A 24,835-nucleotide genomic window follows, 5' to 3' on the forward strand; every position below is an offset into this window, starting at 1 on the left:
GTAATAAAAGACTCACACAATGATTTGACAGCAGGCCAGGATGGAGGAAACTAAAAAAAAAAACCACACCATTACAATGCGCAGCCACTGTTATGAAGGTCTCTTAAGTGAGAGACATGCCTGTCAAGCTCTCTGCGGGAGAGGAAGGTGACCGCTGAGTCATACCGACGGCAACAAAAGATCCACTCATGGTTGACCGAGAGGGGAAAAACACCACACATCTCAAGATTAGCTGTGGAAAAGAAAAGTCATAGCTATAGATTAGGTGAAGTGGAAGCATGGGAAGCAAAGGAAAAAGAAGCGTATACTGCAAACCGTAGTGGTCCAAAATGCTTAAACAAGGAATAAATTGAGATGAGTAATATATTAAAGAATATCATAGCAATCCCCAGATACTATCTAAGGTAAAATACAGTTTGTTGTGGGATGCTAGATGAAATCTATGAATGCGGAACCACAAATATGCATGATTTACTGAATTTCGGCACCCGGTATACATTGTTGTCTAGATAGTGTTCTACTCCAGTCCAGCAGGTGGCGGTATTCCAGATTGCAAAATGAGTATTAGTATTAGTATTAGTATTAGTATTAGTATTAGTAGTATTAGTAATATTAGTATACTAATATTAGTATTAATAGTGACCCACTAGTCTAGTGGGTCACTACTAGCCACAGTCTTCATATATAAGTCCGTGGTCACTGCCCCATTGCCATTTACTTCACACAAGTAGACTGAAATAAATAACCAATAAATGACAACAACAAAAAATATGGAGGTAGTGTTGATTATGACACCTTTTACTCATTATTACCCAGTGGCTAGGATTTAGAACTCAGCTTTATGGATGGATTCTATTTCTCATAATTCGTCCTGCACTGTGGAAAAGTGCAAAATATCAAATTTTGTTGAAACGCTTTCTTCAAAAAGTAAATATGAACACGTTAATGGTTGGATACAAACAGTGGCATGTGCTGTATGAAACAGCCTGAATAGTCTTTCATACACAAAGATGTCCTTCATTGCTAAACAGAAGGTGCCTGTTACAGTCTAATCATATTTTCTACTGCATCGCATGTTACAGAAACTATATAAATAAAAATAATAAAAGAAAGGGTGAGTATCTCATTACCATCTATCTGTTATTTTTTCCCAGCTACAGGTACAATCGTCAGAGCTACATTATGTTCAAATGTGTAAAAGGGTTGTGTTGCCGTGCATGAGGCAAATGGGGGTCGTAACACCCCCCCCCCCCCACCCTCCGGCACATTTCAGAGATGTGTTTTATTGTGGGCAGCTGAAGGCACTTATGCAATAATCATGTTTTCTAATAAGCATCTTGTTATGCCTTTTTGGAAATAGAATTTTAGTTTTGTTTCTTATCTGTCAGCAAATGAAAATGGGGTCATGTAGCACACTATGTAATAAAATTGAATGAATGTAATACACTCAATATGTGAAGTGTATAATTTGCGTAATTTATTCAAAATGGGTCTCTTGCACATAGAAACTTGAAACTTCTTAAGCTACACGAAAGGCTCCATTTGCCATCACGATATTAAAATATACGTCACATATAATATTACATACTTTGTCACATCATAAATAAATAAAAAGAAGATGTCCCTTTGAAGACTTGATCAAAAGTGAAATTGCCCTTGACGGGATTGAAAAGGTGATGAAGAGTCCATGTTAGTTTAAGGCTCTCTGGGGTGAGCCACACTGTGTTCCCTTGTTTGTGGAGCGAAGAGGCGGGCCTTTTTTTTTTTTCTTTGGGAAAAGGAGGAATGCGCTGGAAGTTTTCCTGCAGGAGATCTTTACTAGTTGAAGAGCGTCTTTCCTGTCCTGTCCCCCCACTGATCTCCCTTCTCAGCATGGACATGCGGTCCCTGCTGCTGCTGCTGTGCGTCCACATCTGCTTCTGCTCTGCGTATGAAGGTACGAACTAACTTGACCTCTCTTTTGATTCACAAATCCTTGCCCTACTTCTTTTTTTTCCCTCCCAAAGACAACCCTGCTGCTGCTGTCTCATCTCTAGAGACAGGGTCTTGTAGGCTGGATTCGCTCAAGGCAAAGGCTGTTAGATGTTGTGCACTGGATTTGTGGGTCAAGCCACTTTTTTTTTTGTGTGTGTGTCGTGTACGTGGAGGGGGTGTGGAACGGGGGGAGTGCAGTGTGCATGTGGGGGGACTTGCACAGCTAGGCGGTTTTTTTTCTTTCTTCCCTTTTAGATGAAGTCCGCTTGTGAGGCTGGCATTAATGGCATGTCTTCACACACACACACACGCACACACATAACACACATATAGAGTCATATAATGAGGCCAGGCTAGCTTTAGGCGCCAGGCGGCGTGCAACTGGGCGGACTTCAAAGTTACGCATGCTGTATGGCAATCACACATGCTGAAACATGAACACAAGCGGCCGCGTTACACGTTCACACGGAAAATGTCCAAAAGTCTTGCTCTCTGCTCTGCTCTGTGAACGCGCTTGTGCAGTTTATTTTACACGGGTGTGTTTGTTTGTGTTTGCTCAGGTGGTTCTTTTACCACTGGTGTGTGTATGTTGAATGCAGCGTGATAAAAAAAGAAAAAAGAAGAAGACCTGTAAAGTCCCAAGAAGTACTTCACCGGATCACTTTTTGGCACCCTTGCATTGCAATTGTCCGTATTTATCAGTGGGTATCAAAAGAGCTGAGACTTTTTGTCAAATTTGTGTTTCCGTTGTCAAAAGCTTTAAATGGCTGCCAGTTCTGTTCTGTACCATACACATTTTTTTGTCTCATCATCTTTCCGGTCTCCAAAGTTATGAATTGGTATGAAAATAGCGAATCTGTACCGCAGTACTTTTTGGCACCCTTGGGCGATTTTGCCTAAAAATAAAATCTCAGATAAAGAAATATATATTTTTTTGCTCTAGTTTCTATTGTGAACAGGTACCAAAATATCAGATTAATGCTGCACCACTTAGCATATTGGTACCTTTACAATTAAATTGTCAAAAGTAATTAATGTATACCAAATTCAGTTGCTTATCTATACCATGCCGCTTTTTGGCACCTTAATGCTTTGATCAAAATAGGCAACGAAACAACTCAGTCATATTGAACCACATTTTGGCAACCTTGGGCTGTATTTTCGTAGACAGCACTCAGATGTAAAAACTGGCACATTTTGAATTTTGTTCTGGCGCAAGCCTCCTTTAGTATGTTTGAGAATATTCGCAGACCGCGCTGCGCCATGCTGGGCATTCCGGTGCGCCGAGGGCATTTTCAATTGCACAGCTAAATTTTACGTTCGATGAAAGCAGGTCCAAGTTGTGGTGCAACGCAATTTTGAGGAATTTCATCAAGGTGCAGGCAGAACAACTAATGCATTATTATTATTATTATTATTATTATTATTATTATTATTATTATTATTATTATTATTATTATTATTATTATTATTATATTAAAATCACCTCCCCTTGCAAATTTTACATGACCCACAAGTGGAGATGTTGAAGTTCCTTATGAACATACTTTGCGCACGACTTTGCGGAATCAAAAACATACTGCACATTCTTCATGATATTTTCTGTAAAAAGGCAGCAGTGAAGCTAAATGATCGTTATCGTTGATTAAATACCACGCTTTCCCTTAGTGGAGTACATTTCAAAAAGTAGACAGCAACCTCAGTAGATTTTGATAGCTAAAGAAAATGGCATCTTATTCTCTCTCCTCTGTCATCATAAGCCATAACTGCACGTTGGCATTTAGAGGACGAGCGTTCGCTTAACGGCAGTTTGTGTTGCGAGCCCACAGAGAGAAGCTAATTGGAAATCAGCCTCGGTAATTGAACGTTTTTGTCATTCCCCGAGGTTTGCCGGGAAGACGAGCTTTTATCCCTCCTCTGCTGATAACACTTTGAGTTTTTTTTCAACCCCCGTCTTTCTGGGAAAAGAAAGCAGCCTGAAGTCAAATAGAGACTAAAATATCAAAGGATGGCACAGGCGAAGGAGACCCGACTTCAACACGCTGACACGCTCATTAGCTGTGAGATGTGTCATATGTCTCTATGGACATATTTTCACGTGCGAGTCTCAGGATGAATCATTAGTGTGCGGCTGTTATATCCACATCCTCTCAATCACTGCTCGCTTACTAACATTCGCACTTCATCATCGTTTCTTCTCCGGACTAAAACGGTTTCCTCGATCGACTACGGGGGAAATGAACCACTAATTCATCCCTTAACTGCTTTAAAATAATTCTTCTGATCATTTTGAGTCCCTCCTGTCACATAGCTCACATTTGAACATTCACATTGACTTGAAGCGAGCGGTAAAACATTTCATCTTGCCACAAAATCCAGCTTTTTGTACTTTCCTTCGCCACCAGGGGGCAGAATATTATATTCACACATATAACCACGAAGAAGCCTGTTCAGTAATATGGAACTTTATTAGTTGTTTTTCCGCAGGCGATAGACAATACATTTTGCGTTGTGTGTTAGGTTAAGATAGCAAACTTCTACAAGACAGTTGTGTCATTTAGTTAAATACACAACATGTAATTATCTTAATGTTTTGTAACAAACAGCTTAAAGCACAAGTCTTTCTTTTGAAGCCAAACTGCTTGTTGTGAAGTTCACTGCCACCATCTCGCTCTTGTGACTCTAATTTTGGATTACAACTCAAGACACACACACACACACACACAAATAAAACCATGAAAAAAGTCAGGTCACTCATAAATCAAGGTAGCACTGTAATTACTTCTGGCTTGTCCATAACCCAAAAAAATGTTGTCTTGTTTTATTAGCCTCCCCTTTTGTGTGGCCTTCACGCATTACATGCTTGCACAATAAAAATCGTTGCGGAGTGATGAGTTCGGGCTGCGGTGAAGCAATTTTGTTGAACTTGGCGCATGTCCTCCAGTGCGTTGCGGATGAAGATAAATAGAGCTTCACGCTGTTGTGAGTCTCCTCGTATGGCCTCTGATCAGGCGAGCGAAGCATAAACTGTTCTTTTGCAGGATTCAAATAGTGAGACAGACAATTAGGGATTTGGAAGCTGTGAATGTTTTGGTTCAAACGGTTTGTTGAGGCGCTTGTGGCATAAATAAACGGAATAACCGCTTTGGACTCGAATAAACTTTGCAGATAATGTTGGTGCCGAGGCGCAGAATAATTAAGACGCATTTGTTAATGTGTCTAACAGCGCCGGTGAGCCAACCTCCTTCATAAAAGATGCAGTGAAGAAAGCTGCAATTGGTATCAAAAGGAAGAATGATGAATGGTGTCAGAAGGCCACGCTGTGGAGGCAGCGAGCAAGTTGGCAAATGACTTGCGATAAAAATCCATCCATCTTTTTTCTGTACTGCTTGTCGCAGCTGACGTTTGTGCACGAGGCGGTTTACACCATGGACTACATTGACAGGGCACTGGGCGCACATACAGACCCTTTTCAATAAAATGTGAATATCCTCGAAAAGTTAAATAGTTTCCATTCAAAAAGAGGAAAATGAGGACCACAAAACTCTGCAAAAAACGATTTCTCCAATAAATCCCCAAGGCATCGAAAGGACACTTGGGTGTCTCGTTTTCTGAGTACAGTCATTTCTGCAATCCATTTTCCATATATCACCTCCTCTTTTCTCCTCTCCAACAAGCGCAATCAAAAGTTTTCCTCTGAGCCAGCAAAACTCAGCGCGAGTGTTTCGCTCGAACCCAGTGACGGACGTGTCATGTGTCAGTCAAAACCTCAGCGCTGGTGTTAGTTTTGTGTGCCATCCTATATTGGTCAGAGAAGTGTCAGGATAAAAAGGCACAATGAGAAATGTGGCTCGGTAGGCCTGGAGGAGGATGGGACACGCCTCCTTTGTGGATACTACATATACACCGTGCTGAGGCCAATGTGGAGCACCTCACGTTTGCAATATTTTTTATTTTTTTCTATCCCTGACTTCTTCTTTGCTTCCTCTTTGCTCACTCATCACTATTCATCTTGCTTCTTGGGCAGGATTTACAATACATGATTCAAATGACAGAATTCCAAATTTTATTATTATTTTTTTCCTCATCTCAGGTGGCACAATTTGGATATGCGTCACGGCAGCGTAGAGAAAGAAAAACAGGGGAATTGGATAGGGGTGATTGAAGTTTTATAATTTTCAGTCCAGTTAGTTTTTATTTAGTTTTAGGTATGTTACATTTTATTTTATTCAAAAATGCTTCGTTTTAGTTTAGTTATTAATTCGTTTTATTATTTTTGTAATGAGGTATATGCCAAGAGGAGGCGGGACTTCCGTTACGCGTTCCCGTAGTGTGTTTGTTTCAAGTGTCCGAAGCATTTCAGAGATGAGACGCCTATCTGGGGGGGGGGGGGGCGTGCGCGCGGGGGGGGGGGGGGGGGGTGGGGGGTTATTGCGAGTGTTGGAACGCGGCCATGTGCGAAACCCAGAAGTCGGAAGTCCGTGGCATCTGCCCCACTGTGTATTTCTTGTGGGCAAGATTTAATGGTACGTATTAGTTAACTAAATTAAAAATAATAATAATTAAGCAACCATCCACAAATCAAATACAGTTACTGTATGCCCATCACAGACTTTAAAATATAATTAAGTGCAGTGCATAACACTGCTTCTAAATTTGCATCACAACGCTTAAAGTACGATGGTCTTGTGGATTTGTGGCTTGAAATATATATATATTTTTTCCCCATATATGAACCAAAAAGGGAGAGCATTTGATACCTAGCATCACGTTTCGGGCTGAGTTAAGTGATAAAAGCAGAAGAGCCATCCGAAGGCACAAGTTTGTCTCAGAGGAGTGTCGCCTTGTGGTGGAACTTTTGTAATGCTTGCCGCGAGATGACGCAAAACATACCAACTCGCACCTCGACTTAATTTGTGTGTGCGTGAGTGAGTCATATCCGAAACGTGTCACTTGAAATGTGTTTGCAAAGACAACAATTTATATTTGCTGTAAACTGGGAAAATATCAATCCAACCTGACTTTCTCCTCGTATGAATGATTTTCAAAGTGTGAGGCATGAGGGGCAACAGCTTCAGAAATATATAGAGATTTTCAAAAAAAAAAAATTCCAAATTTCAGCTATGTGAAAATTATTTACATGATGATGTTGCTGTCTTGAGGAGATTCCCACGTGGCACACTTTGAAAAGCCGTCTGCCTTAGACGCTTCTGTTTTACATCAACTCTTGTTTAAACTGGCTAAGGAGAAATCGATGCCTGTGGTAAGTATGCTTGATGGGGAGTCGTTTGCGAACAAGAGGTTTCCAAATGCACTTAATGTACCCTGAGTGGTGTTTTTTTTTTCTTCTTTTTTAATATAAAATAACTGACGTGTAACATTTGATCAGGCGTCATATTAAAAGTCAAATACAGTGCAACCCTTGAGGTCAAACATAATCTTTCCTACAGGAAATACTATATATAGTGTTAATTAGTTAATGTCACGACCATAAATCCTTTATTAAGTGTACAGACCATGTTTAAAGTAACTCTCAAACAATTGTAAATCGTAATTAATCGCTTTTAGTAGTCGGATGTAAATGCAATCAAATGTGTTTAAAATGGTAAATTTATGACAAATTATTGTTGCCAAATTGTACTGATCAGCCAGGAAGAGATGCACATACTGCTTTTCCACATAACAATAATTTCCATTTATAATTGATGGTTATAATCTCAAATTTCTTGGCACCCTTCTATCCTGGCACCATTTAAAAAAAAATAAAAAAAATAAAAAGCTAAAGAAAAGCAGTACTTATTGAATTGTTCCTTTGGAGACTCGTTTAGCTAAAGTTACACAATATTTTCATAACGTTACTTATTTATGACGGCAGTTAGAATTTTTGACTTAAAAAAAAACGTTTTGGGGGGCTAATTCCGAATTGTACGGCATCAGGGGTGTTCAACTGTCGAACTATTGCCCTTGAGCAAAAATCACCACCAAGTGGTCCCCTTGTGCAAAGTGGATGGAACAAAATGGATCATTTGAGGTTCTGCATGACTTCAACCCAAAAGATCCACCGACACACACACATCCCCCCATGCTTGCGCTTTCAGATGTAAAAGCAATCTTTTAAACTTGATCCTGGAGCTGTTTTGTAGCACACGCACGCAACAACAGCCCGGGAGAGTGTTGTAAAAACATTGCCAAACATCTTGGACGCGGTCTTCTCTTGCTTATTAGTTGCTTTCTTTTTCTTTCTTTTATCTTTTGCTTGCCTCCCCAGGGTCAGGACAGCAGGCCTACGGAGATGATGAGGACTGGTATTCTCATGCGTTCAAAGGTGACGTCACTCTTTACTTGGTTGCCATGAACTGTGTGAACATCAAAATGGGCTGTTAGATGGCGAAAGAAGCTGGGGGTGGGGGTGGGGGGAAGCCGCTTCCCTCCTATTCCCTGCAATGAATACCCCTTCTCATTCTGGGAATTAGATGTGCATGTTTGTGTTTATCCTGAGTCAGCGGAAAATTAACTGCAGCTTTTAAAAGTCAGACGTGAAGCCAATAAATCAGGTTTTATTTACGTAAGTATCCAACTTGGGAAGAGACAAGGAAACATGTTAAATTCTTACTATTGTGATCTTTGCCGAGGATCAACTTCTCTGTGTCGTGACGATGGTTGACATGGTAACTTGGGCTGCTTAAAGGCCGCACATAGGAAATCAAAAGCAATTGCAGTGTCGTCCAATCTCTTGGATGAGCCCCTTAAGCCTTGAAGACTTTTTTTCTTTTTGTTTTATGATTATTATTTTGTGCAATGACGATAGTAAGCCGATTCTGGCCAATGTTTATGCTTTTTAACATGGCTGTGGTGAACCAACTTGTATATCTGCAAACATGCTCACCGTTGGGGTTCATATGAACTCATTCACTGCCATTGACGGCTATAAACGTAAAAATATATATTTTAACTATTTCTATTAGTTAAAAAAAATAATCCACTTTTGCTAACAAGAGTATGAAAACCTAGAATTTTTTTTTTTGTAAATTTAGAACAGATATAAAATTTGTGATTAATCGTTAGTTAACTAGTGAAGTCATGTGATTAATTACAATTTTAAAAAATGTATCGCCTGACGGGCCTAATTTAAAAAATATATATTAAAAATAAGGGCCGTTAAATCGTAATTAATCGCATGATAATTTTATATCTGTTATTAATGTACAATAAAAAAAATATAGGTTTTCATAAAAAATGTTAAACTAATAGAAATAGTTCACATGAATTTTTGACGTTTATAGTCGTCACTGGCAGTGAATGAGTTAATTCAATGTTTTGCAGTAGTAGGCAGTGAGTTTCGGTCCTGGCCCGTTACCAAGTTTTTCTTCTTTTCGTATATTTCAGTTTGCGCCGTTGAGGGAGTGAACAGTGTCTGTCAAAGCTTATTATTATATCAACCGTTGGTTGACCTATCTTCACAATGTCAATTTTTTCTTGAAAATACATTTTTAATCATGTTCGACCTTGTCGTACCTTGTGAACTAAACTTAGGCCTGCATGTTGAGCGCAAAAATGAGAATTAAGCTCAACCAATCAGAGAGCAGAAAAAAAGCACCACTAGTAGTAGTGAATCTAAAATCCGATGAGTTAAGTCAAGTCTGTCACTTTGCATTTGCGTACAAAATATTTTGTATTGACTTTTTTTTTAATGGGGATTGCGTTTGTTTGTTTTTGCTCTGTCTTTTGGCGAACGACTTGTTCAAACGGACAAAACCTTTGAGTCAACGCGATGAATGGAATCACTTGTCGAAGTGATTCGTTCCATTCCAGTTCAATTGAGCTCAGCCATGGGCGCGTACAGCACAAGAACCCGCAAAGGGCGACACTCGTTGGCGACTTGGCTGAGCACGGGAGCCACCGAAGCTGCTACGACGGTCGTCAAAATAGTCTCTAATTCTCTATATAATGTTCTTCTTTAGTATAGGCAGCTATGGCTATGAAGAAGGCCACTGGTGGTAATGCATGACTTCTGCTTCTTCTTTCTTATCGCGGTTGGCAGGTGCGTTTGGTGCATTACCGCCACATTATTAAACGGAGTGCATGCATGCGGCAGTAATTAAACTGTACATTGAATGAAAGAAAAAGCGAAAGACGGAACACAAATACCCCCCGAAAGAAGTAAGGTAAGAAATTGGACGTAAAAACACAAAATGTGGATGCATAATCATGCACTATGACTGTGTCTCTTATGTCAATTTGTTTTTGTTTTTTTTATTAACCACAGGAAGCTTAGCATAAAAACCGTCACAGGAATGTGAATGTCGTGATTTGCCGGAGTGTTTTTGCCACTTTATTTACATAGCGCTGTAGTTGTAATTGATTTCAATTATTATTTATTGTTTTGATCAGGTCATGTTCAATAAAATATACATGATTAATGTAACTGCATCGGATTCGATTATAAATGTAAATATTCATATTTTTACTCATGCTCCAAGTAAGAGAAAGATGTTTCTACTATTTGCAACATTGGTACTTCTGAGAATGTCTTACAAATAAAATTAAAATTGGTACTGCATGAAATCCTCAACTGAACTGAAAATCAATGTGAATCGTGAATCGAATCGGTCCCTTCTGAATCAAATCGGATCGATTTTGGAAATCTGAATCGATACTCAGCCCTACTGAATGCTAATTTTCCGCTTGTGGAGACGAAGCGCTGCTCATTTCCAGTCAGAGCGGGTGAACACTCCCAGAGGTGCATTTAGATTTTTCCACGACAATATTCATTCTACATGGGCCCAAATAAAGACAGCAGGTCTAGTGGCAGAAAATAAAAACATACAGTGCTACGAACCATAGTGGATTTAGGAAGGAGATTATCGCGCTGTTATAACTACTGTGACTCCTTCCGTAAATACTGGCACAAGGACCTCCTTTAGCGGTTCAACAATGTGCCTGATGCTAAACAGCGCAAAAAGGACCCTTTAGTAGTCTAACAATATGCCCAATGTAATGTTTTTGGCGTTTGGGAACGGATTCATTGCATTTACATTATTTCCTATGGGAAAAATGTTTTGGAGGTTGAACAATTCGGACTTTGAACACTTCACAGGAATTAATTCTGTTCAAACTCCGAGGTACCACCGTATATATAAACAGCACCCCCTGCTGGGTGTGGTTGGGCATAATCCATAAAGGTAATAGGAGGACTAAGACCACATTATCTGTCTTCAGGTAAGTGCCACTTAATGAACTTTGTTAATCTTCTCTAGTATGTTGCAATTTATCATCATTTGGTTGTGTTCAAATCCATTTGTGTGCAAGCTTGAATGTGTTTGCACGTGGGAGTAGTAAAACTAAAACATCTCTATATGGTTGCTACCATATCAACAAGGATTCGTAAAAAAACAGTAAAACACCTTGCCGGCAAACTGACTTCACACACTTTTTAGGGTCGGCATGGTGTGCGCCCATCAAGGTGAAGCATGGCGACGTGAGCTGCCGCACGCCAAGGGGACACCACTCCAAGAATGCCATGGGAACGCGCTGTAAAATCCGCTGCAAGCAAGGGTACGAGTCCCAGAGCACCGAGGTGGTGTGCATGGCCAGCAAACACTGGTCCTCCAACTACGCGTGTCGAGGTGAGGATGAGGATTTCTAGTGGGTCAAAGCTAAGCTGGCTCAGCGAAATGAAAATAGTAGGCTAAACATACATGCTAACGTTAGCTTTTGGACGAAGCATTAGCCTTCCCTCGTACAGTCTCCAGTTATTATTATTTCTTAGTACACAATGTCCCGACACGACTTGCAATATTTTGGGGGGGATGAACATATTTTTAACGTGTCAATTCAATTTTGATCATGTTGTTCTCTGTCGTGTCTTTGGCAGAGATCCGCTGTCCCAAGATGAACATGCCCATTAACGGCGGCTACAAGTGCTCAGACGGATCCTACTACAATTCCCGTTGCGAGTTCTTCTGCTCGCCAGGATTCACCCTGAAGGGCCCCAAGACGGCGACCTGCCAGTACAACAAAGCCTGGAGCGCCGCAGCCGCCACTTGCGTCGGTAAGCTTAAAAAAACTTGTTCAATGCTGTGTTGTACGTGACACACAGCTCAGTCTCCCTTTTCTTTAAAAATCATCTTTTGACACTCTCATAGCTGATATTAAAAGCTTGTTTAACTAAAGTAAGCTTTTTTTTTTTTTCATTTTCTCCAGATGAGGACCCTCCAAAGATCAAGTGTCCTCATGTGAAGGACAAGTGGGCAGAGCCAGGCAAGCTGACGGCCAGGGTGACCTGGGACACACCCGAAGGCGTCGACACGGCCGACGGCATCCTTACAGAGTACGTGCTCCCGTTTCTGCTTCTTCTCCTCTCCCGCTGTTTGTTATCCAGACGAGGGCATCGCAAGCGACTCATCCAATCTCGGACTTGGTCTTTTTACAGCGTGATCCTGAAAGGGAAAGCTCCCAAATCGGACTTTCCCGAAGCGCTTCACAAGTTGTCCTACGCCGTGTTGGATCGTGCGGGGAACAAAGGAACCTGTCGCTTCACTGTCAGAGTGAGAGGTGGGATTTTTTTTTTATCTCTAAATCATAGGAACATATTGCACCTTTTGAATTTTTATTTATTTATTACTGTTGTACTGTGCTGTTCTAAAAAACAAAAAACAAAGGCTATTTATGCATGGTTGTCAAATTGATGTTATGATGTCACAACCATATCTTGTATATCTTATAATAACTGATTGCAAAAAATTTTTGGGACCCCCAATTTATGTCCTGTGGCCCTGGGAGCATAGCATGAGAACCACTGCTCTAACCACTGCTGGCATTCCGATGTTATCCATGACCAATGTTTCCCTCGCCAGTGCGGCGCTGTAGTCCACTCTCCCCTCCTGACAATGGCTACATGAAATGCGACAGCGACGGCGATAACTACGGCGCCACCTGCGAATTTACCTGCGCGGGCGGCGCCGATCTGCAGGGCAGCGCCGCAAGAGTGTGCCAGCACGGACTCAGCTGGTCCGGTAGCGACACCGACTGTGCGCGTACGTAACACACCAATCGGTGGAGGACGAAATGACCTCTTTTCGATCCATTGATTGGGGAAATGAATACCCTTATGAGTGTGTGTGCGGTAATGAGGAATTAGAAGTAAATAACACAACCAGCAAAAGTCTACATTACATAATTTCTCCTTGCATTTAATTTTATCTATCTATTTATCTATCTAGCTCGCTAGCTAGCTAGATATCTATCTAGCTAGCTAGTTAGATATCTAGCTAGCTGTCTGTCATCCATCCATCTTGTTATATGTGCATCTTGCTACAGAATATAAGAATTAATATTGATACAATTGTATTTCCGCTTGATATTTTCTTTCCCACAGTGTATTTGCCGTTACTGTGGTCAGTTATTAATGTATGTAACATTACAAATAGTCATATAATTAGTGTAATTATTCCAGGAGCACTCTTGAGAGCTTTGCAGTTGACGCTGTTTTGTGATAAAAGTGAAATCGGGCCCAAATGACAAATGAAGGCGAAAACATAACCGACGTGATGTATTCAAGTATTACTCTTTCATTATTCATGCGGCTCATTTATTTGCCTTTTGGCGTGCTTATTTCACTTCTTGTAAGCCTGACGGGAGTGGGAACAGAGCCCACTAAATAAATGCGTGTTGTAAAATCTCATTCCATTCGCTGCACTTTGCCTTCGTTCATCCGTGCTTTTTTTTTTTTGCCGGTCGCAGCTATGAACATTAACGTGGGGGTGCGCAGGGCCTCGGCGCTGCTCGACCAATTCTACGAGAAGCGACGGCTCCTCATCATCTCCGCCCCGACGGCTGCCAATCATAATTACCGCTTCCAGATGACCAATTTGCAGGTGAGCTATGATGGGGGATATAATGGTGGCTATAAACATGAAACAAATTGCATGCTCTTTTGTTACAATCATGCAGTGATCGGTAACATATGTTCTATGAAAGCTCATCAGGTTTGCCGCAGGCATCCAATTTGATTTAATTGGTATGAACATTATTATTTATTTACTACAAATATGTATTTATTCAATTATCTATGTCAACGACTCATAGTGACTATAATGAAAAATCCAAAACTTTTATAACCTTGGTCCAGAATGTCGTCCCCTCTTTTCTTTTTTAAAACTAAATAAAATTTGCTATAATTACTGCAAAAAGGAGGTGGGGGGCGTGGCCACCGAGTGCCTCCACCATTGGTTACAGTATTAATAAAATATATCAAAGTGCCTGCTGAAAATGTGTGTTTTTTTCTTTATGTTTGTGTATATTCTCAGTCATCCGGAAATTTAGGCAACTGGACTCTTCTTGTTTGTTGCATTTGTGTTTTTTCTTGTTTTTCAAAAATTGTATGCTTCTTAACTAACAATTAATGGCTATATTTTAAATAATACATAAAAATAAAAAAAATTCTCAACCCCTGTAAAAATAGGTAGCAACTTAGCGACAATAAAAAATAAAAGGTGCAGGTCCCAATGTGATAACCACCTCTCTAGATTGCCCTCCCCTCTCCCAAGTGAGTTTGAGGAGGTAGCCGGAGACAGGAAAGTATGGTCATCTTAGACTGCTGCCTCCGCAAACCGAATCCGAATATGTGGGAGAAAACAGACGGATGGCAATCGAATCCCACAAGTATGCATAGCATTTATGGTCTCTTGTCCGCTTCCAAATGCTCCAGGGTGCAAATGTACCGCTCTAATGGAGGCTGATTTGGGACGCAACATCACACTCATCATCATAATTGTATCCGACTACTGCATTTGACGGATGAAGACTGGGACTTCTGTCCAGCCCTCATCATGCTTGCACTGTTTATCCATCCGATGAGTGCGTTTACACTGCGCTCGCATTGGCACGTATCCGATACATATCAGATTTAAATCTACATTCAGAAGAGGTCTAATTTTGAACTGGAGATTCTTGCTTTGTTTTCTATTTAAGATGCCATGTTGCTATTGTGCAACTTGAGGGCAAAAAAATAAATAAATATTATTATAAATAATATTACTAGCCAATCAGCTTGTGATCAATTTCAAAGTAAGGTTGAAGTTTTCCACATAACACCTGGCGCAAATGGGCTGCTATAGCTAGCTCCAGGCTAAAGTTAGTTGTTGCGCTAACATCAATTCATGAGCTTTTATGTTAGCCGCAGTTGAGTAGCATTTTAGACCTTTTTCTGTCCTCACGCAAACAAAAAACAAACTCAATCGTATAGATACTTAATATTTTTGGCCATTGCTCAAAAGAAAGATCAAAGAGCTTAAGGAAAGGGTGGGTGCTAGTCATATGGCTATTAAGCTAACATATTTTTGTTTTGCTAGTTTGATAGTTAAAGCCTTTCTATTTTGGGAACGTGGTGCTAAGTTGTCAAAAAAAAAAAAGCCTTACTAAATTAATATGAATTATATGAAAGCTATAAACTAAATATGTAACTAAAACTAGACCAGATCCTTTTTTGAGTCTATGCTAACTAAAACCTGCTTCTGTTATCAGGGAACTAAACTTTTTAATACTCTCCCCGCTGAACTTAAGTTGGAGACAAATACAAGTGTCTTCAACAAAAAACTGAAACAGTGGCTGAAGTTGGGCCAAAACATTTAAATATTGTTGGAAATTGATTTGTGATTTTAATGACTCCCATTTTAGGCTGCCTATTACATTCGCCCAAAGGACTGCCAATGAAAATTAGCTTAACTTGGCTAACTTGGACACATATATTGTAAAATGTTGATTAATGTGCAGTGTCCCTTTCACACGAATAAATTACAATTAAAATTGTCCGTTTTTGACTAAAACAAACACATATAGAGATGACTAAAATGTGACTTAAGTATTTTTGTCCAAAAGACCAAACGTAGAATGTTTTCCAAAAACAACATTGTCTGGAATATGTCAAACGTTGACCAGATATCCCCGTGTCAGACTTCTCAACTTATACATTTGTGGTGACAACAGCACGCCCAGTGCGGACTGGACCTGCGTCACATCACCGTCATCGAGCTGGTGGGGAATTACCCAGCCCAAATTGGCCGCATTCGACACAAGCTTCTCCCCCCCATGCTAGCCTTGCAACTCAGGTACACGCACATCATTTCTTTTTTGTGTGATGTCGGCACACGTGACGGTGCTCACCGTATCCTCCGCGTTGCCTAGGTTACTGCTCCAGATCCCGCAAAGGTCCTTCCAGATGGTCCTGGTGGACAAGCAGGGCACGGACAAGCAACGTTACCCGTTCCCGATCACGGCGGCCGAGCTGTTCACCACCGTTGACACCTTACCCTTGCGCAAGGACGAAATGGTGATGCAACAAGCTGCCGGGCAGACCTGTCAATCATAATGAGCCATGTTATCCCTCCCCCCAACATCCTGGGACTGTGTGTGATCACGACACACTCCTGTCTCTTGAAGGTGTGTGTCAGTGTGTGTGTTTGAAACAACACGTTGCTGCCAAGTCACTCATCTTGAAAGGAGATTTTTTTTTTTTAAGCCGTTCAAGTCACATGTCATGAAAATCATATTGATTCCTGTGTCTTGTCTACTGGTCTTTTTTGTTTGTTTTTTAATTATTATTTTTCAAAACAAAAGTATGTTTTGTACAAAAAAGTATTTTTACTGTATGAAGTGGAAAATTATACTATTTATGTCCCACTTCCTTAATAAGAATGTATTCTCACACTCTGGATTATGTTGTGTCTATTTGTGTTATGTACACTCTCCAGTTGACCAAATCAAATACAGTAAACCTCCAAATTGAAGTAACATTTTGACATTCCTAACTCTTATACAGTACTGGTGTAAAGATGATCTTATTACATAGAATGTTGAAACAAACGAACAAAAAAACTTGAGGTGAGCCGTGATTGGTCGTTAACCTGAGCCCTGAGCAACTGTGATGTCATTTTCAGTCGACAGCAGGTGGCAAAATGGCCGCCACTTGAGATGGATAAAAAACGCTGGATTTTGCTGCTCAATTCATATTCCACATACACAATATTAATCAGAATGCTGTGTTTAGACTATTGTGGGTGTGTACAACATTTTGTAAAGCACATTTTTGGGTTAACTTCCCCTTTAATCAGCAATGGGGAAAACTATAATATCAATCAGCCATTAACTCATTGACTGCCATTTGACGGTTATAGACGTCAAAAATTCATTTGAACTATTTATATTAGTTTCACAGTATGAAAACCTAGAATTGTTTTTATTGTACATTTAGAACAGATATAAAATGTGTGATTAATCTTGAGTTAACTAGTTGTCATGTGATTAATTACAATTACAAATTCTAATCGCCTGATGCCCCTAAATAAAAAAGAAAAAGAAAAGATTATTAAAAATTAGGGATGTCAGACAATTCATTTTAATTGTAATTAATCACATGACTTCACGATTAATCACAAATTTGATATCTGTTCTAAATGTAATTTTTTTATTTTTTTATGTTTTCATACTCTTGTTAACAAAAGTGGAAAAAAAAGTGAAACTAATAGAAATAGTTCAAATGGATTTTTGACGTCTATGGTCGTCAACGGCAGTGAACGAGTTAAGGTCAACTGTTTGTTTTTTTCAAACTCATCTTTCTATATGTGGTTTGACTTTGTCAAATAACATGCAGTGAAACAATATGTGTAAAGGTTTTCATTTTTATTTTCAAAATATTTTTGCAACGAGATGAAATAGGTAGGACACGTTGGAAACATGACACACAAGATTACACATGCTGTACATCAAAAGTCAGCAGGCGGGTATTGCACTAGCTTGTCATCTAAAATCATGTTGTAGCCTACATGTATTAGTAGCACTAGTAGTGCAGGAATGCTATGCTATGACACGCGCACACATGGGAAAATGCTTATACAGCGTTTATTTGGCGACATGTTTTTTGTGAGTGGCGAGCCCGTCAGATGGAAGCGCCACCATCAGAGCCAGCCAATGATGTGGTTATCAGTGCTCAACTTCCTGTGTGCTCTTTTGTTCATATTTCCCTCAACGAGCATGCGGCTAACTGGTCACACTGATACAGTGTTATCTACATTTACGTCAAAGCTGGAAGTCAGGTACAACATTTACTTTTGCCAGATATATATATTTTTTTTTTTTTATCAAAGCAGGCATGGAATGTCATCAAAGAAATATTTATCAAAAAATGATATATCCAATTTAATAGTCGAGAAGAGGCTAAATCATGCTAGCTAGACCGCTGCGTGAGCTTGTGCTTATTAGGCACAGTGGTGCTAAATGCTAACATTAGCAAGCTAAGATGATGACGACAACACGTCCACGGATGGTCTGATTCGTCTACAACTTTGGACCCAAACGTTTTACAGTTATACCTTGACTTACGAGTCATGTATCAAATCAGTTTTAGCCATTGAAATTGAGCCCATGAATCCATTCCAATCCCCTCAAAAAACAGTTGAGTGTTCTCATTTGTATTTGTACGTCATTTGACTTTTTGCCCCATTCAATAAACTCACTTGAGTAGCAGCGTATCCGAAGCTTGGTTGTACCAAATTAGCTTATACAAAGCTAAAGAGAAATACATCAATTTTAAAAAAGCGACGGCTCATAACTTTGAAAAACTCCTAAGATGGGGCACTTGTAAATCAAGGCACCACTGTATTTGCATTTGTCGGAGGTGCTTTACTATTGTGCTAAAGAGCTTTTTAGAAATGGAAAGCTAGCTTAGCAATAGGAATGCCGTTATCCAGCTAAATGGTGAAAAATCACTTTGAAGCTATGATAAAACAGACACTTTCACTCATTGTACTTGAAATGATGTGCTTCACATCAGACCATTTATCAGTGCTTTGATTCATATATAGTATATTTTTAAAAAAAAGTATCGGATAACCATAGCTACAAAATGATTCAAAACATGAATCCCATCTCGATCAAACACTGCATCGTGTTTCCTTAAGATGTTTTGGTGGGGGCAAAAGAGCATTTGGGTCACGTTTGGATCCGAGGGTAAGGCATGACCGGTTGTTCCACACTGGGGAGGAAAAGTGAGACCGGAAAGAGATGCTTTCCTTTCTTATAACGTCAATGGTGTTTCTTCGCTTAGCATCTCTCGTCCTTTTTGGCCCGTTTCCACCAAGCAGTACAATTAGCAGTTAAATACACTACTTTTAAGACATGGTTGGAGGTTTTTTGGGGATAGCTACGTTCTTGTTTTAAAGTCCCTGTAAAGTGGGAATAATAATTAAAAAAATACTTTTTTTACTTTTTCCGTCAGGCTGAGAATCTGTCTGCCTGCGCCACGATCAAATTCACCAAAATCGTATTAGCTCATCTGCGACAGTATTTAGACATTGTTCTCAGTCTTGAAACATGACGTATGCAACGTACTGTTTGGATCTCTGGATTCACTTTACACGATCTTTTAAGAAATCTGTTGTCTTGACGGGTAATTGTGCTTAAATTAAGTTGTTTCAACGTTAACGTTAGGGCACACAGATGTGGCAGTATCCCGCCTTTCACAGGTTCTGTGTAAAAAAAACAAAAAACAATTGTGCGAGAGACTATCATGTTTGATTCAGAATTGCGCAACACGGTCCAAATACAAGCCGGATGAGGTTTTACTGTACGACCTGGTGGAAACATGTCTTGTGTTTGTAATCCATTCGGGCTCATGCGGTGCACTTTCGCATGCTGGACCTCAGCATGAGCGTACACTCCTGGGGGACTTCTGGATTTTCAATCATGCGCTGCCACAGCCGCTGCTCCTCCCCGTAGGAGTCCATCCAGTCCACCTCGTTCCCGTAACTTGTGCCTTGAGGGGACGAGTAGAGAAAAAAACAAAAAGGGCTTATTGTGTTACGGGAGTGATGTGAGTTGATTACGCGTTCACAACTTACTCGACGGAACATTGATCAAATGTACGAACCCAGGCAAACTCTGTGATTACATTTTTACAGTATGATGCTTGGAAACTTTACAAAAATGACTTAATTCCTGAGTCACATTATTTTGTATGCTGCTTGTATATATATAAATAATAAATAACACTAGATAGCAAACAATTTTCCTTTTTTTGCTATTTGATTCAAGATGGAACCATTCTCCCCACCCCATAATCAATCGTCATAAAAGTACAAAACAAACCTGTAGCTTTATAATATTTTCACACCAAAAAAAATCTTTTTTTTATTAATTAATCTTAATTTTTCAACTTTGGAGTCAGCATGGAACTTTTCAAGATGCAAATGATGTCCTGTCATGTTTTGCTTTTGCCACAATGGAATCGCTCTTTACGTCACAAGAACCCGAAATGGCGCCATCATCTTCATCATCCTCCATGAACCAGGAAGTAGCTTACTAACCAATGAAATGTATAAGCAAATAAACATACAGAGCTAAACAAAATTTCCAACATTGATTTTAAAATTATAATGAAAATACATAATTGTTTTTTTTTTCAGGTCATACCACATGATGTCCAAATTTGACCACAACATATTAGTTGCAAAAACTTTTTTACATAGTTGTGAGTCACAACAAACCTGATAGCTGCTCCCATGTTCCTGTCTTTAAATGTATTTCAAAATAAAAGGCCCAAATTGGTCATTTATTTTTGGTCGCACCACATGATGATTCAAACTAATGACACAAATATGTTTGTTTTTTTAAATCATGGCATCTTACATTACCCCCTGTACTCTAAGTAAATGCTTTTTTGATTATTGTTAGCATTTCAACCTTGGCGGAAGCCTGTGCTCTCATGTATTGGATCTCATCAGACCGCACCTGTTTTATTAATGAACAGAAGACCTGGGTCATCAACAGATGATGTAATCTAAAAATTAGGGATGGAGGTATGGACGGTGCCTTGCATTCAGCTATGCTGTTGTCCTATTGCACTCTTGTACACACCTGTACCGGCCCCCAGCCTGACTCCGCCCAGGAAGACATTGCTGGCCAGCGCCTCCTTGTCCCACACGGTGAGCTCCAGACACACATTGTTGAGGTCTCCTGGCTGCAGACCGCAGTAGGTGAAAGTGTGATTCCATTGCGGGTTCACCGTGCGCCGCTCCACCGCCGTCTTGTGCTTAGTGGACTTCTGGCTGTCCGGGAGCAGATAACTGCGCGCGAGGAAATACAACACATTGACTGAACACGACAACTTTAATAGTAATAAGCGTGATTATTATCTCACCCTTTGACAAAAGGATCAGACGATCCTCCAGACTTGACAGCAGTTAAATTTTTGCCCCCCTTGACTAGCAGCTCAACCATGCCCCCTTTGGGTGGTGTGAAGGTGCTTTTCTTCTTGCCCTTCAGGAAGCCTTTCTTCACTGAAGGAAGCAGACAGCACCAAAAAACACATCTTTTGTCCTACTAATATGGTCGCATTGTTCTGAGCTAAGAGTGTGGCGATGAAACAAATTGAACTTGTATCTCAAGGCACCACTATAGTTGTGAATATACCTTGTACTTGGTCCAGAGGCAGCATGAGGTTCTTCTCTGCAGGAATGTACTTCAACACAACAGTCAGTTCTCCCTTGTACTGCATGGCGGCGTCCATGTTGCTCTCCAGCTGCGCAAACACGTCGTCACTTGTACATTTTGCACAATACGAAGTAAGTATGGAGGACTATAAACTGCCAAATAAATAAATAAAGAGATGTGAAAATAAAAACGGATATCAAAAATATAATTCAAAAATTAAATATAAATATAAATGGAGATAAAAACAACAAAAATAAATAAATAAAATAAAAAAATGTTTAAAAGATATTCAAAAAATAAATCTAAAAATACATGTGGAAATAAATATAAAAATTAATATATACATAAATAAATAAATAAAAGTACAAATAAAAAAAAAAAAACTAGATTCAAAAAATAAATATAAAAATTAATGTGGAAATAAATACAAGAATGAATACATAGAATTATATTTTGGCAAACTGAGACGCGCCTAGGACCGCCCCCTCATTTGAATAACATTTCATGACGCATTTCATGCTGACAGCGTCTGCACATGAAATAAATAAATATGAGAGCAAAGCCTTTTTATTTATTGATTGATATTTAAATCCATTTGTTTTTTTTTATTTCCACATTTATGTTTATATTTATTTTTTTGAGTCTCAATTTAGATTTTTGTATTTATTTGTACTTTTCTTTATGAATATATATATATATAGTTGCTTTTATTTATTTATTTATATTTATATTTGAATTATATTTTTATATCCATTTTTATTTGTACTTTTATTCATATTTTTGGCAGTTTTGGTACTCCATAGTTAGAAGTCTCAAGGAGTGGAGTTGTTACCTTGGGCTGCAGACCGAACCACTCATCTATTTGGGAATCGAACTCCCAGGAGTCAAAAGACAGCTCTACTTCCCCGAGGAAGCTGTTGCGTCCGAACCGATCGTGATGCCACACAGACACTTGCAGGGTGCGCGTTTCCAGCTGCGAGTGGCTGATAACATACTACACCAACGAAGAAGACACAAGTCAGTTTTGAAGTGAATCAAAAATCGAAGTTGATGAAATGCACACACCCTCAAGTTCTCATTAAAAACAGGATTGATGCTGTTGGCCTTTATGCTGGTCTTCCTCTTGCTTAGACGCGACATGTCCGGCAGCAGGTACGTCTTCACGTAACTGTCAGGAAACAAGCACGGCCACTATATATTTTTGGATTTACCAAAAATATCATCTAATGAGATTGTGACTGTCTAAAAGTGATATCGTATCAATATGATGCAGAACTTGCTGATGAGCTTATCATTTGAATCAGGTGAGTTGGAGGAGGGAAACATTTAAAACATGCAGGATAGGGGCACTCAAGGTCCAAAGCTGGATATTACCTTAACCCTAACCATTAATCCTTACCATGAACTAATCCCAGGTTAATAATAAACCTAGCTAATTAGGGAAACACCGATTATTAACTAATTCACTGCCATTGACATCAAAAATTAATTTGAAATATTTCTATTAATTTTACACTTTTTCCAATTTTGTTTATGAGTATGAAAGAAAACCTAAAAAAACAATATACAATTTGGGATTAATCGTGAGTAAATTATTGAAGTCATGTGATTAATTACAATTGAAATTTTTAATCGCCTGACGCGATTTAAAAGAAAAAGAAAAGATCATTAAAATTAGGGGTGTCAGGTGATTACATTTTTTAAAATTGTAATTAATCGCATGACTTCACTAGTTAACTCACGATTAATCACAAATTTGATATCTGTTCTAAATGTACAATAAAAAAGTCTAGGTTTTCACACTCTTGTTAACAAAAGTGGAAAAAATGTTAAACTAATAGAGATAGTTCAAATGAATTTTTGACGTCTATAGCCGTCAATGGCAATAAATGAGTTAATATTAAAGGGGAAGGCACGTCAAAAGTTTTCTTTACAATATGTTCTATGCGCCCCCCACCAGTCTAAACATGGCATTATGATTAATATTTTGCCTTTGTAGATTTTTAATTAAGCAGAAAAATCCAAAATTTTTATCCAACTCAGGGGGCGGCCATTTTGCCACTTGCTGTCGAATAATGATGAAATCACAGTGCCAAAGGTCTCAGGTAACAACCAATCACGGCTCATCTATTTGCTGAGTTTGGTCATGTGACTTCACAAACTGAGCCCTTAAGCACTGTGGCAGCATTTTTAGTCAACAGCAAGTGACAAAATGGCCGCCCCCAGAGATGGATAAAAACAGGTGGATTTAATTGCTTAATTCATATTCCACAAACAGCAAATTAATTACCGTGACTTGAGTTCCCCCTTTGAAATGATCTTTAAAAAAATTTATCACTCCATTGGTTGGAGTCGATGCTACTTTCAAATCTTGCTAGGAGTTTGAAAACTGCAAACAGTTTTCTACTCAATAGCAGCCACATGCTCACCTCACACTAACATAGTGAAGTGTTGCTGCCTGGTATGTGTGTGTGTGTGTGTGTGTGTGTGTGTGTGTGTGTGTGTGTGTGTGTGTGTGTGTGTGTGTGTGTGTGTGTGTGTGTGTGTGTGTGTGTGTGACCTCACGCGTCAGTGCGTTGCCTCCTCTCGTCCCCCGTGGCCAGGTTGTGGCACTCCTTGACCAGCACGTTGAGAGCGCCCGTCTTGTAGCTGTAGCTGATGTTCAACAGGATCTCGCCACTGACGCGGGCGTTGCCATAGTCACCCGTCTCGCTGTACATGCTCATCATACTGCTGATGCTACTCTGGTGGGCGCAGACAAGAGAGGCACAGGTCCATCATGGCTCCGAGGGCACCACGAAGACGCAGACGGACGGGAGAGAGGAGAGAAGGTGAGATGACGTTGTTGATGTCCTGATTGTGATTTTTATTCTCCTCACTTTTTTTGCTGAGAAACAACTCCCACATGATACTTTGGATTTACACCGTTCATATTTCAACTTCAAGAATTCGCGCCTGTATATCGTCTGATTTCACATTGCTTACAGTATTGGCACAATTTAACATTAAATATCAACTTTTCCCAATTCATTTTCAATGGGACTGACATTGAACTTTTTCTAAGTCCCACTTTTCACGCCAACTGATCATTATTACCAGCTTGCTGATACTGCTCAGTAGCATACTTGGTCAAATGCATTGTCCAGTAACCAGGAGGTCACGGGTTCAAATCTCCCCTCCGACTGTACATAGCAAATGTATCCATGGCAATTATGCTAAGTGATTACATGCTAACCAATTGACTATCATATCAGGAAATGCTTTATAATTTCACTGAAATGATTAAAAGCATGTGTCCCCAATTCAGCATCACATGACACTTGTCAATATAAATACGCCATAGACCATGATTTTGAACAAGACAAGTTAGGTCAGT

General features: G+C 39.6%; 2 protein-coding genes across 6 annotated transcripts in view; one reads left to right on the forward strand and one right to left on the reverse strand.

The window, feature by feature from the left end:
• Nucleotides 1–1,764: 1,764 nt before the first annotated feature.
• On the forward strand, nucleotides 1,765–16,764 carry srpx (sushi-repeat containing protein X-linked). 2 transcript variants are annotated; one of them, XM_086091124.1, is made up of 10 exons: nucleotides 1,765–1,936; nucleotides 8,243–8,299; nucleotides 11,412–11,600; nucleotides 11,849–12,025; nucleotides 12,178–12,304; nucleotides 12,407–12,528; nucleotides 12,831–13,010; nucleotides 13,717–13,850; nucleotides 15,961–16,082; nucleotides 16,159–16,764. In XM_086091124.1, the coding sequence occupies exons 1-10, from the start codon at nucleotides 1,786–1,788 to the stop codon at nucleotides 16,340–16,342; spliced, it is 1,443 nt and encodes a 480-aa protein (XP_085947250.1). In that variant the 5' UTR covers nucleotides 1,765–1,785; the 3' UTR covers nucleotides 16,343–16,764. The 2 variants fall into 2 exon arrangements, with proteins under 2 accessions (XP_085947250.1, XP_085947251.1); XM_086091125.1 differs by lacking the exon at nucleotides 8,243–8,299.
• Nucleotides 16,765–17,633: 869 nt separating this feature from the next.
• Nucleotides 17,634–24,835, reverse strand: part of sytl5 (synaptotagmin-like 5) — a 30,299-nt gene continuing 23,097 nt past the window's right edge. For all 4 annotated transcript variants that reach the window (XM_086091122.1, XM_086091123.1, XM_086091120.1 and 1 more), the window contains 7 exons: nucleotides 24,025–24,203; nucleotides 22,525–22,627; nucleotides 22,292–22,453; nucleotides 21,439–21,547; nucleotides 21,167–21,305; nucleotides 20,884–21,092; nucleotides 17,634–19,783 (listed from right to left, as the gene is read on the reverse strand). In XM_086091122.1, the coding sequence (XP_085947248.1) occupies nucleotides 19,641–19,783; nucleotides 20,884–21,092; nucleotides 21,167–21,305; nucleotides 21,439–21,547; nucleotides 22,292–22,453; nucleotides 22,525–22,627; nucleotides 24,025–24,203 (1,044 nt within the window). In that variant the 3' untranslated portion in view covers nucleotides 17,634–19,640. The remainder of the gene's footprint in view (nucleotides 19,784–20,883; nucleotides 21,093–21,166; nucleotides 21,306–21,438; nucleotides 21,548–22,291; nucleotides 22,454–22,524; nucleotides 22,628–24,024; nucleotides 24,204–24,835) is intronic.

The sequence above is a fragment of the Leptonotus elevatus genome, chromosome 12, assembly GCF_054856555.1.
Source record: "Leptonotus elevatus isolate MCC_2025b chromosome 12, RoL_Lele_1.0, whole genome shotgun sequence".
In the NCBI taxonomy this organism is placed as follows: domain Eukaryota; kingdom Metazoa; phylum Chordata; class Actinopteri; order Syngnathiformes; family Syngnathidae; genus Leptonotus; species Leptonotus elevatus.

Coding starts and splice junctions, on each gene's coding strand:
- srpx (XM_086091124.1), top strand. CDS start 1,786: ATGCGCTGGAAGTTTTCCTGCAGGAGATCTTTACTAGTTGAAGAGCGT. Junction 1,937..8,242: donor CTTCTGCTCTGCGTATGAAG/GTACGAACTAAC, acceptor TTGCCTCCCCAG/GGTCAGGACAGCAGGCCTAC. Junction 11,601..11,848: donor CTCCAACTACGCGTGTCGAG/GTGAGGATGAGG, acceptor TGTCTTTGGCAG/AGATCCGCTGTCCCAAGATG.